Below are 13,505 nucleotides of genomic sequence, written 5' to 3' on the forward strand. Positions count from 1 at the left end.
ACATACAGATTAAAACATTGCAGATTATTAAAGGTACAGTTGGATTAGTGGCAATTCTAATTTCAACAATTAAAGTATACTGGCCCAGAAATTCAAGTATACCCATTTTTAACAGGTGTGGAGTACAGGAGTCATTCCCTGTGCCTGAAGGATGAAGTCCAAAGTGCTCCTGATTTTGGGTTTCAGGATTCATTTTGACTGAGTCAGTGAACTACAAAGTGTCCGAGAAAGATTGCCCAATGAATAGGGTCGCTGCAACAACAGGTAAGTGATGAGTTGCAGCAACTGGATCAGAAGGATAGATAATCAGATCAGAAGTTGGCAATGGTTAAGGATGAGGGTAGTGAAGGGGGAAGTAATGGTGATCAGCAATACCCCACATTCTTTCAATGGGGGGACCAGGAGAATTCCCATTTCCACATTCAAATAAATATCTTTTAAAATCTGAATTTTGAATAAACTGAAGGTCGATAAGTCCCCTGGGCCTGATGAAATGTATCCTAGGATTCTTTGGGAGGCGAGGGATGAGATTGCAGAGCCTTTGGCTTTGATCTTTGGGTCCTCACTGTCCACGGGGATGGTGCCAGAGGACTGGAGAGTGGCAAATGTTGTTCCTCTGTTTAAGAAAGGGAATAGAAATGACCCTGGTAATTATAGACCGGTTAGTCTGACTTCGGTGGTTGGTAAATTGATGGAAAAGGTCCTTAGGGATGGGATTTACGACCATTTAGAAAGATGCGGATTAATCCGGGATAGTCAGCACGGATTTGTGAAGGGCAAATCGTGCCTCACAAATTTGATAGAATTTTTTGAGGAGGTAACTAGGTGTGTTGATGAAGGTAGGGCAGTTGATGTCATATACATGGATTTTAGTAAGGCGTTTGATAAGGTCCCCCATGGTCGGCTTATGATGAAAGTAAGGAGGTGTGGGATAGAGGGAAAGTTGGCCGATTGGATAGGTAACTGGCTATCTGATCGAAGACAGAGGGTGGTGGTGGATGGAAAATTTTCGGACTGGAGGCAGGTTGCTAGCGGAGTGCCGCAGGGATCGGTGCTTGGTCCTCTGCTCTTTGTGATTTTTATTAATGACTTAGAGGAGGGGGCTGAAGGGTGGATCAGTAAATTTGCTGATGACACCAAGATTGGTGGAGTAGTGGATGAGGTGGAGGGGTGTTGTAGGCTGCAAAGAGACATAGATAGGATGCAAAACTGGGCTGAAAAATGGCAAATGGAGTTTAACCCTGATAAATGTGAGGTGATTCATTTTGGTAGGACAAATTTAAATGTGGATTACAGGGTCAAAGGTAGGGTTCTGAAGACTGTGGAGGAACAGAGAGATCTTGGGGTCCATATCCACAGATCTCTAAAGGTTGCCACTCAAGTGGATAGAGCTGTGAAGAAGGCATATAGTGTGTTAGCTTTTATTAACAGGGGGTTGGAGTTTAAGAGCCGTGGGGTTATGCTGCAACTGTACAGGACCTTGGTGAGACCGCATTTGGAATATTGCATGCAGTTCTGGTCACCTCACAATAAGAAGGATGTGGAGGCGCTGGAAAGAGTGCAGAGGAGATTTACCAGGATGCTGCCTGGTTTGGAGTGTCGGTCTTATGAGGAAAGGTTGAGGGAGCTGGGGCTGTTCTCTCTGGAGCGGAGGAGATTGAGAGGAGACTTAATAGAGGTTTATAAAATGATGAAGGGGATAGATCGAGTGAACGTTCAAAGACTATTTCCTCGGGTGGATGGAGCTATTACAAGGGGGCAGAACTATAGGGTTCGTGGTGGGAGATATAGGAAGGATATCAGAGGTAGGTTCTTCACGCAGAGAGTGGTTGGGGTGTGGAATGGACTGCCTGCAGTGATAGTGGAGTCAGACACTTTAGGAACATTTAAGCGGTTATTGGATAGGCACATGGAGCACACCAGGATGGTAGGGAGTGGGATAGCTTGATCTTGGTTTCAGATGAAGGTCGGCACAACATCGTGGGCCAAAGGGCCTGTTCTGTGCTGTACTGTTCTATGTTCTATGTATGTTCTATGTAAAATCTTACCCAGTTAATTGTGTTAATTGCCACCTTCAGATTTTTTTTTAATGAATCAAGTGTTAAGCCTCAAGTCAGCTTTGTTTTCCTGTGTGTAGCTGGCACCAGCTGCTTCAGAGAAAACTATTCTTGTGGAGGGGTGGGCGAGGGGAGGCTACAAACAGGGGTTAGTCCTCTTTGGAAATGCAAAGAGCTAACACCTGTTCTGGGGTGGGCGATGAACACTTTGTTTTGCCCTTTACCAACATGGCAAGTGGTGCATTTGCAATTCACCAATGAGCAAGCTCCTCCCGACCTCCATACTTCGAAGCTTGGGAGGCCACAGACATAGCACTGTTCAGCCAAGTTTCTAAGCCACTGTTAAGGGGCTGGACAAGTTTGAAAATAAAACTTTCTGGCATGTTTTAATTGGGTATAGTGACAAGAGAAGAAGGATGCACATTCAATTTTGAAATATATGGGAAGTTTTACCATGGTCTTCAAACTGAATATGCTATCAGACAGCACAATAGAAATAGATATCTTAAGAATGCTGAACAAAAACAGAAAAAGCTTCAAAATCTCAGCAGGTCTGACAGCATCTGTGGAGAGAGAATAGAGCCAACATGGACTTGAAACGATAGCATTATTCCCCCTCCACAGATGCTGTCAGACTTGATGAGATTTTCTAGCTTTTTCTGATTTTGCCTTTATCTCAAGATAAAGTCAAACTAAATATTTTGCATTATTATTACAAAAGAGCATTGGGTGGATTGCAGGAGTATAAACTGTGCTTAAAGATTATATTTAGCAAAAGATAAACTGAAAAAGACCTTACAACATAATTGGAGTCTGGTTTCACCCTGCAAGTCCACACCCAGGATTGCTGTTCTCCAATGCCACCAAGACGAACCCCATCTTTTGTGTACAAAGAGACTTGCTTATCGGAGCCTCCCATCACAATATACTCCCCTTTTGTGAAGTAGCTGACACAGCAGGGGTCAAAATTCAGCGCCCTGTCTTTTCCAATCTAGAATTCAGATACAATTCAGTATTAGGCAAACTGTAATCATATTCGTCTGATACAGCTTTTGAATTTTAAACAACTTAGTTTTAAGAACTTAAATTTATTGGAGGAAAACATTATTTCAAAGTGCAAGCAATCAGTTCAACCAAGATGAGAATTCCCACTAACTAAAATTCCATAAATTTTAAAAAGATTATGTCCCCAAAGTGAATGGCCAAAGAGTTGAAAAGTACCTATGCTGTTTACATGGAAATAGCCAAGAGAATCAATGCAGTATATCAGCACCATGTTGCAAGAATTATGAAGGAAAATTTAAACTCATAGGTTGAAATCACCCTATTTTATCTATTATATCAACAAGGATGTTACCTGTTCAAATACTTTTGTCTAAATATGAAAAAAGAAAATTTCATTTGAATTTGCTCCATTGCCCATTACTAACGCAGTTTGACTTACTTAGGAATTATTGTGGCATTTTAAAGCTGCATCCAAATATGGTCGTTTTAATGCTAAGATTCAATTCCTAATAAACAGGTCTGTGCAGTTGAAAAAAAGAGTAAGAGTTTTAACAACACCAGGTTAAAGTCCAACAGGTTTATTTGGTAGCAAATGCCATTAGCTTTCGGAGCGCTGCTCCTTCATCAGATGGAGTGGAGATCTGCTCTCAAACAGGGCATACATACAGAGACACAAAATCAAGTTACAGAATACTGATTAGAATGCAAATCTCTACAACCAACCAGGTCTTAAAGATACAGACAATGTGAGTGGAGGGAGCATTAAGCACAGATTAAAGAGATGTGTATTGTCTCCAGACAGGACAGCCAGTGAGATTCTGCAAATCCAGCAGGAAAGCTGTGAGGGTTACGGATAGTGTGACACAAACCCAAGATCCCAGTTTAGGCCGTCCTCATGTGTGTGGAACTTGGCTATCAGTTTCTGCTCAGCAACTCTGTGCTGTCATGTGTTGTGAAGGCCGCCTTGGCGAACGCTTACCCGAAGATCAAAGGCAACATTTATTGCTCATCACTAATTGCGCTCAAGAAGGTGGTGATGAGCCCCTTTCTGGAACCACTTGAGTACATGTGATAAGGGTCTCACTATCTATAAAGCAGGGAGTTCCAGGATTTTGATGAAGGAATGAAGAAATTTCAAAGAGGATGAGAGAGTATCAAAAATGAAGATGCTGGCTAGGAGTTACATCTGGCAGCCTGGTCTTGACTCTGACATCACAGATTTGGGAAGCAATGTAACCTGTGCAAGAAAGATCAAAAATTCCCGCCCTCAGCCTCCCTATACCCATGGGAGTGGCCTGGCTGGCCTTGGATACAAATGTATATGGACTTTGCAGGCTCTTTTATGGGTTCCATATTTAAATCATGGTGGACAGACACTCCCAAGTGGTTGGAGGTGCACCGCATGAGCTCCACAATTTCTCAGGCTACAATCAAGAAAGTATGACAAGACTTCAGTACACATGGAATACCAGAAGTCCTCATTTCCAATAATGACAAGGACTTTACTAGCAGTGATTTCCAGAACTTCATGTTCTCTAATGATATCAGACACATCCGAGAAGCACCTATCGCCCATCGTCCCAAATGGACTGGCAGAACGGGCTGTGCAAACCTTCAAAAATTACAAGAAGAAACAACCAGCAGCGTCCATGGAGACTAAACTGGCATGATTTTTGTTCGACTACAGGACCGCACTGCACGGTGTTATTCCACCGAAGCTGTTAACGAGGCAATGGCTATGTACCAGATTAAGCCTGCTACTCCCAAACCGGGCAGGTAGGTGGACTCCCAACAAGAAAATCAAAAAAGAAACTATGATTCTGTAAGGGCAGAAAAAACTTTTGCAACGGGTGATCTGGTTCACATGAGGAACTTTGGGGATGGTCCGAGATAGGTCCCTGGGATAATTGTGGAAAAAACAGAATCAGTATGTCACAAGTCAAAGTTCAGGGTAAAACCCGAAAGAAGCACTTGGACCATCTCAGAACCAGGGAGTCCCTACCCAAGCATGCCCCGCCAGCGGCCATGTAGATAGCACAACTCAGCTCTGACGGAGGATCATCCTGACTCAAAAGGGGCGGCACGGTAGCACAGTGGTTAGCACTGCTGCTTCACAGCTCCAGGGTCCTGGGTTCGATTCCCAGCTCGGGTCACTGTCTGTGTGGAGTTTGCACATTCTCCTCGTGTCTGCGTGGGTTTCCTCCGGGTGCTCCGGTTTCCTCCCACAGTCCAAAGATGTGCGGGTTAGGTTGATTGGCCAGGTTAAAAATTGCCCCTTAGAGTCCTGAGATGCGTAGGTTAGAGGGATTAGTGGGTAAATATGTGGGGTTGGGCCTGGGTGGGATTGTGGTCGGTGCAGACTCGATGGGCCGAATGGCCTCCTTCTGCACTGTAGGGTTTCTATGATTTCATTTCTATGAAAACATTGGCTCTTCTCTCTCCACAGATGCTGTTAGACCTGCTGAGTTTCTCCAGCATTTTCTGCTTTTGTTTCAGATTCCAGCATCCGCAGCATTTTGCCTTTATATATATAATGGTGCCTGCTGTTCGTTAAACTTGTGCTTGCTTCAAAAATGTTTGGCTGCAAGGTTTCTAAAAATGTGAGTTGATAATGGCAGTAAAGGAAACAGGACATTTCGGGCTGGAGTGAATAGGGTATCTCCTTAGCCAATCAGATTTAAGAATTGGGGAATAAAAATGGAAAGGACTGAAAAAGAGGATGAATTAAAATGCTAAATTTTAATGTCAAATCATGCTCTGAAGGGGAAGTAAAAGGAACAGAAAGACAAATAGATTGAGAGATTAAAATTCAAAATCTCCTTGGAAAATTGAAACCTGAAGAAATGAAACTTCACACATGCAAAAGTTAATCATGGTACAAGAGAGGCTGTTTAGTAAGAATTAAGACTTAAAATGTAATTAAAAGGGCATTAATGCTGGTTTTGGCAAGTTTAATGGGCAAGTATGGTAGGTCAAAAAAAGAGAGTCGAGAGCTTGACATGACATTTTCACAACTTAAACAGCAGATTGGCATTACTCAGACAGCAATTTTTAGATATTCCCATTGAGCCATGCACCTGTTCTATGCCTGATGTTGCTGTTCCACTCACATATAAATAACATCAGGCACTGATGGTCTTGCTGTTATTTTGATAGAAAATCCTGTCCTTATTTGTTGGTACACTGAATCCAGACTTCTTACAAATTCTAGGTATAATTGCAGAGCTTGCGAGATGAAGGAAACCAACTATTGAAAGGATCGTCAAAATACATTTAGAGTAACTTCATTTGTTCAACTCCACCTTTGTTTTATTGAAGAAGGTCTGTGAGATAACCCCCACGAGGTCAATGGGAATCATTGATTGATCTTCCTGTGGAGCTCCTTGAGTATGAGTTCCCTGGTAAAAGGCAGTGGCCTGCCCAGCTGTAACTCACTACCTGAGCATTTTATAAGGCAAGACCAGGACTGGGTCTGCTGAACTGTAATCCCAGGCAGCAACTAGTGTGTCTCCACCATGGTAGTGGATTCACTTTGCATTCTGTAATAAACTATGTTGCTTTCCAGTCAGACTTTCTGAATCATTACATTGGTGGCGAAGAACAAGAAATGTTTTGGACAACCTTGCCTTTCAAGACAGTGATGGGGAAATATCGAAAATGCCGCGGTTTGGGAAACTGGAAACTTATGATGCACGTGTGGAGGAGTGGACCCAGTACGTTGAAAGAATTAGATATTTCTGGGGGGCAAACAGGATAGGTTATGACAGGCAAAATGTCATTGTCCTGACCGCTTTGGGGCCCCAACCTTTAGCATCATAAATAGTTTAACTTACCTAGCAGCGCCAGATTCAAAATCTGCTGATGAAATGGGAGATATGGTATCAGGCCACTACAACCCTAAACCGTCTATTATATTGAAATGCTGCAGGTTTTACACAGCAAATAAGACTCCCTGGAAAACCAGTCACTAAATTCTTTATGAGACTGCAGAAATTCGTGGAACACAGCGAGTACAGGTCAGCACTTCCGGAAATGTTTAGTGTTTGTTTAATATGTGGAATTAATAATATTGCAACCCAAAGGAAGCTACTAACTGAACTAACTGTGGACCTCAAAAAATCCATAGAACTGGCCCTTACCCGCAAAAATGCGGCACGGTAGCACAGTGGTTAGCACTGCTGCTTCACAGCTCCAGGGACCTGGGTTCGATTTCCGGCTTGGGTCATTGTCTGTGTGGAGTTTGCACATTCTCCTCGTGTCTGCGTGGGTTTCCTCCGGGTGCTCCGGTTTCCTCCCACAGTCCAAAGATGTGCGGGTTAGCTTGATTGGCCATGCTAAAATTGCCCCTTAGTGTCCTGGGATGCGTAGGTTAGAGGGATTAGCGGGTAAAATATGTAGGGATATGGGGGTAGGGCCTGGGTGGGATTGTGGTCGGTGCAGACTCGGTGGGCCGAATGGCCTCTTTCTGTACTGTAGGGATTCTATGATTCTATGAAAAAGGGGCCCAGGAGCATCAGGGGTCCATAGACGGTACCGTCCTAAACCTTGGACGATCCCCAGACCACAGAACCAAGTCCTCTGTGCAGAACGTTCACGTCTCTCATTTGCTGCCAAGAAAAGGCAATTGGAGTCGAAGACTCCAGAACTCCATGGGAAGTCTCTCCACAGTACAGCAAGGAGCGAGCACATCCATGCTACATTTGCAGTCATAGGATCCATCTCTGACAAGACTACTGAACAAGCAAAACGCGTACAGCCCAGGCCGAAGCCACCTCTGGACAGGGGTTTGCAAATAAACAAGCCGGTAAATGAAGGATTGATGTAGCTAAATTGCATTGTCGCCCAAAGTGACTCGAATCAATATTAAATTCTAGGTAAATGGTCACTCTCTAGTCGTGGAGATAGACACAGGAGCCACTGTATCTATTATTGGGGAGCAAACTTCAGGTGACTCTGGTTAGACACTTGCCTTTAAGCCTGTGGGACACCAAAGCTAGATTGGCCACATACACTGAGGAACCCTTACATATTGTTAGGACCATTGTAACCCAAGTTATGCACAGGAAATAGACAGTCCGACTCCCCTTAATAGTGGTGAAAGAACCAGGACCAAGCCTTTGGGAAGGCACTGGGTACAGAAAATCTGCCTAGATTGGCAACAGATCTTTAAAATAGGCACTGGCAATTTATGCAAAGTTATTGGGAAATTATGCAAAGTGTTGCAAGAAGGCCTCAGGAAGATTAAAGACACTCGGGCCCGACCTAAATACTTCAAAGCACTATGGTCCCCTAGGCCCGACATGCCAAAGTAGAGGCCAAATTGGAATGTCTAGAGGAACTTGGCATTATACGGCCAGTATAATTTGCTGAATGGGCCATGCAAGTAGTCCCAGTTTTAAAACCTGACAATTCAGTCTGGGTCTGTGAGGATTATAAACTGATGGTCAACAGAGCCTCCCCCACTTAAATAGATACCCTATGCCATGCATAGAAGAATTGTGCATCACATATTTTCCAAATTAGACATGAGTCACGTCTATGTCCAACTGGAGCTTGAGGTATCATCCAGGAAGTATATCACTATAGATACTCACAAAGGGCTGTATGAGTATACTCATTTGCCCTTTGGGGTGACCTCGGTATGAACTATTTTTCAAAGAGTAATGTAGAACATCCTTCCAGCAGTGCCCAAAGTGGCAGTCTATGTGGATGATGCTTTAATCTCAGGAGTTTTTTGTAAAGTTTATTTATTAGTGTCACAAGTAGACATTAACACTGCAATGAAGTTACTGTGAAAACCCCCTAGTCATCACACTCTGGCACCTGTTTGGGTGCACTGAGAGAGAATCCAGCATGGCCAATGCACTTAACCAGCACGTCGTTCGGACTGTAGGATGAAACCCATGCAGACATGGGGAGAACATGCAGACTCCGCACAGACAGTGACAGGGCTGGCTGTCCCTGTCCTAGGCAGGGACAAGTATGTATACACCATGGTAGTGGTTATATTTTTCATTCTGTGATAAACTATGTTCCTTTCCAGTCTGATTATTTACACCCTTACTCAGCACCCTTCAGTATACTTGCTCACTTTTTTTCAGTTTAATTCATAAGTTCCAATCATGTTAATTCTGATTGGTGCTGCTTTGTGAATATGAAAATTGAACCAATCAACTGGAGGAAATCGGCAACCATGACAGGAGGCACAAAACTCTGCACTATGTTTCACATATGATATATGCAGATTATAAAACTGAACCATTTGTGACATTTCTCTGCGCATTTTTTTTGACAAATACGGAAATGTTTCCCAATCATACCTGTTTGCCACTCAGTTGGTAGAAGGAAAGTCGCTGCCCCCAGTCTGCCACAGCTAGGATGTCAGTGTGTTCATCTCTACAATCCAAAATTAAAGTTCAGATATTAATTGATTACATATCACAATAACCTTATGTAATATACATTAGGTTTCTGGCGTATGGCACCATTCCTAATTGTAACAGTGCCAGTTAGGAATCAGTCAATCTCTGACCACTTGTCTCATTTAATTGATACTAAAAAAATGATCAGTTCCTGATCAGGGCGAGAAAAGAAAACGTTAGGTAAAATGAAGTTTTTGAATGTTTAAGTACTCTTAGCTGCAACATTGCAGCATACTGAGGTAAAAGGAGGGAACAGACTGTCATTGACTGGAAACAATGCTTTGACTTATATGGAGGAGATATTCACTGTAATTGTTTTGAAGTATTAAGAGAGAAGGAAAACTTTAGATTCAAGGTACTGCCTCTCACAATGTGCCACTGTCAGGGTGCACAATAAGAACTTCAAGTGCTGCGAATAAAAAAGAAATAATTTAATAATTTTATTTTTTGTGAACTGGCTTAAGGTGAAAGGTAACAGTGCTGAAGAACAAAAGCATTTTTCCATCTGTCACCTGCATCACATGTTCGTAGTTCAGATACATCTCAGATCAAACAGGCTGCGAAGATCTCTTTGCTTTCTCTAAACAATAAACTCACAGAGTTGCATCAGCACTACACTAATTGGAATTTTCCATTTTCAATACCTTTATTTTAAATATTTGAGGAAAATTGCCAATTTAGTGCTGATCAGTTTTGAATTATGGATTTTATGTTTGCTGAAGAATCATACAAATTAAGAACTAGGTTCAAACAGTCCAAACTCCATTTCATATGATCTAATAGTAAGCATCTCAAAAACTCCAATAAGATTTGCTCCAATTCATTGAGGTATGCTTCCTTACTTACTTGGATGGATTCCAGCAAATCGACCAGATTGGGGCAGCACCAGGTCGCTCAATTCTCACTTTCTCTTCTCCACTCTTACTTCGGATACTGACGATACCACTGAACAGACTGATGGCCAAATACTGACCATCATTTGTCCAACTAGCAAAGTACAGCAAAGAAGGAGAATATGTTTAGGAAACAATCTTAAGGGGACAAAATTGCAATGACTACATTTCAAGACTACTGTTCCTGAATTTATTCATTTTAGATAAAGTTTTGCTCCTCTCCTCCTGCTGGAATATGCTATAAATCCAACTGGATGCGTGGTGCTGGAACGATCTGGCTCTCCTCTCGGGGACAATCTGGCTCTCCTCTCGGGGACAATCTGGCTCTCCTCTCAGGGACGATCTAGCTCTCCTCACTGGGATGACCTATCTCCCCTCACTGGGATATGATTCTCCTCGCTGGGATGACCTATCTCCCCTCACTGGGATATGATTCTCCTCGCTGGGATGATCTGGCTCTCCTCGCTGGGACGATCTGGCTCTCCTCTCGGGGATGATCTGACTCTCCTCTCGGGGACAATCTGACTCCCTTGGGGATGATCTGACTCTCCTCGCTGGGACGATCTGGCTCTCCTCACGGGGATGATCTGACTCTCCTCTCGGGGATGATCTGGCTCTCCTCACTGGGATATGATTCTCCTCGCTGGGATGATCTGGCTTTCCTCTACTCCACATGAATAATTTGGCTCCCATTACAGCCACCTAATGCTCCTCTTCATCAAATGCAATGTTTTAACAATAGTGGTGCAAATCTGAATGTAGGGGAATGCTTGCTAAGTATAACACTGAAAATATTTCTGCAACATTTGCAGTAATTTCCAAGATATAGCCAAAAGTCTTCATGACTAATCTCAGTGCTTTGATGAAAAGGTTCTGGCAAACTGTCTTTTTAACAACAGTACACTTTTACAAGGGTGGATGGGAAAGTGGAGATCCCAGGCTGCAGGATGGATGGCATCATCCCATGCTAACTCGGTCATTTTCATGCACTGGTCACTGTGAGGACCATTTTGGGCTCAGAGCCTCGAAAGCTTGTGTGGCTTTTGCTACCAAATAAACCTGTTGGACTTTAACCTGGTGTTGTTAAACTTCTTACTGTGTTTACCCCAGTCCAACGCCGGCATCTCCACATCATGAGGACCATTTTGTACAGCCTGATAAATTTGTGTTCCCTTTACAGCTGTGTAGACTAATCCTTCAGCCAGTAATGAAGAATATTGTCCAGGATAAGCAAACTGCATTGTAGATCTATGTGTTTAACATGGAATTGTATCACAGGACATAGAAGGCAACAGATCGGAAGTTTGCAACTACAAGCATGAAGTTCAAACAGTATGTAACCAATAGCCTTGAGAAAATATTTAAAACCCCACATGAGTAATGATACAAGCAGCAATGACTGGATTACCTGCAGCAGGTGATTTTGCTGTTGACTTTGTGCTTGGAGACAGATTTCTGCTCTGGTGACCACAAACCTGCATTTAAGTCATTTTAAACAGAATGACAAATTTGAGTGAAATTATAAATGTGAGAATTCAAATCTCTTACTCCAATAGTTCAATCACTCTGTAAACTCAAATGTCTGTTTCTAACCTACTTGCAGTAATTATTTCAAAAATAGAGATCTGGCAAACTGCAAGGATGGCTATGAGATTTCAGGAGCACTTGGATAGATTAGTGGAATGGGTGAACAAGTGCCAAATGCAGTTTAATACTGAAAAGCATGAGGTAATAATTTTGAAAAAAAACAGGAATGGGAACATATAGTAAATGGGAAGACACTGTGGATTGGAGGTGGAAAGTTCTTAGTTAACGTGAATACGCTATTAAATGTTTCTATCATGTATCAATGGGCAGCCATCACATGACCTAACCTTTTTAATTTTTGAAAGCCTTATGTTATAAGGCCAGCTTGGTTTTTGCAGCAGACTGCTGAGTGAAGGAGTAACATCAGAAGATACATCAATGCTAAAATCAGGTTATAACAACTAGCCTTCCACCAAGCCACCAGGGTTAAAATTTTAAAGCCTCTTTCCAAAAGATCCTGGGTTTGCCTGGAACTAGGAAACTGGCCCTCTGGCTAAAAGTAATACGAACAAACCAATGTGCAAATTAGGAGCAGGAGTAGGCCATTCAAGCCTCAAACCTGTTCCATCATTTAATAAGAGTGTGGCTAATCTGATTGTGCCCTCAACTCCACATTCTGCCTACCGCCAATGATCTTTGACTCCATTGTCAGTCAATAATTGGAATTCTCTGCCCACTGAAGTGGTGGAGGCTACCTCGTTGAATATGTTTAAATCACAGACAGATGGATTCCTGATTGGTAAGGGAATTAGGGGTTATAGGGATCAGGCGGGTAAGTGGAACTGATCCACTTCAGATCAGCCATGATCTTATTGAATGGCGGGGCAGGCTCGAGGGGCTAGATGGCCTACTCCTGCTCCTATTTCTTATGTTCTTATGTTCTAATAATCTATCTACTTGGCCTTACAAACATTCATTGACTCTGCCTTTGCAACGCCCTGGGGATTCACAATGCTCTAAGAGCAATAAATTCTTCTCATCTCCACGTTAAATGGGAGTGCCCTTATTTTTAATCTGTACTCCTGGCTGTAGTCTCTCCGTGATGTGGAGATGTCAGCGTTGGACTGGGGTGAGCACAGTAAGAAGTCTCACAACAGGTTAAAGTCCAACAGGTTTATTTGGTAGCACAAGCCACAACCTTTCGGAGCGCTGCCCCTTAATCAGGTGAGTGGGAGTTCTGTTCACAAACCGGGCATATAAAGACACAAACTCAATTTACAAAATAATGGTTCGAATTCGAGTCTTTACAGGTAATCAAGTGTTAAAGGTACAGACAATGTGAGTGGAGAGAGGGTTAAGCACAGGTTAAAGACATGTGTATTGTCTCCAGCCAGGACAGTTAGTGAGATTTTGCAAGCCCAGGCAAGTCATGGAGGTTACAGATAGTGTGACATGAACCCAAGATCCCGGTTGAGGCCGTCCTCATGTGTGCAGAACTTGGCTATCAGTCTCTGCTCAGCAACACTGCATTGTCGTGTGTCGTGAAGGCCGCCTTGGAGAACGCTTACCCGAATAGCAGAGGCCGAATGCCCGTGACGGCT

The 13,505-nt window shown here is 43.0% G+C and overlaps 1 protein-coding gene across 1 annotated transcript in view; it reads right to left on the reverse strand.

The window, feature by feature from the left end:
• The window catches only part of ift122 (intraflagellar transport 122 homolog (Chlamydomonas)), a 232,907-nt gene that overhangs the window by 170,004 nt on the left and 49,398 nt on the right, over positions 1-13,505 (reverse strand). Inside the window, exons 6-9 of the mRNA XM_078210139.1 lie at positions 11,786-11,852; positions 10,331-10,471; positions 9,383-9,458; positions 2,857-3,048 (exon numbers count right to left, since the gene is read on the reverse strand). Coding sequence (XP_078066265.1) covers positions 2,857-3,048; positions 9,383-9,458; positions 10,331-10,471; positions 11,786-11,852 — 476 coding nt within the window. The remainder of the gene's footprint in view (positions 1-2,856; positions 3,049-9,382; positions 9,459-10,330; positions 10,472-11,785; positions 11,853-13,505) is intronic.

Source organism: Mustelus asterias, chromosome 3, assembly GCF_964213995.1.
Source record: "Mustelus asterias chromosome 3, sMusAst1.hap1.1, whole genome shotgun sequence".
Taxonomy (NCBI): Eukaryota; Metazoa; Chordata; class Chondrichthyes; order Carcharhiniformes; family Triakidae; genus Mustelus; species Mustelus asterias.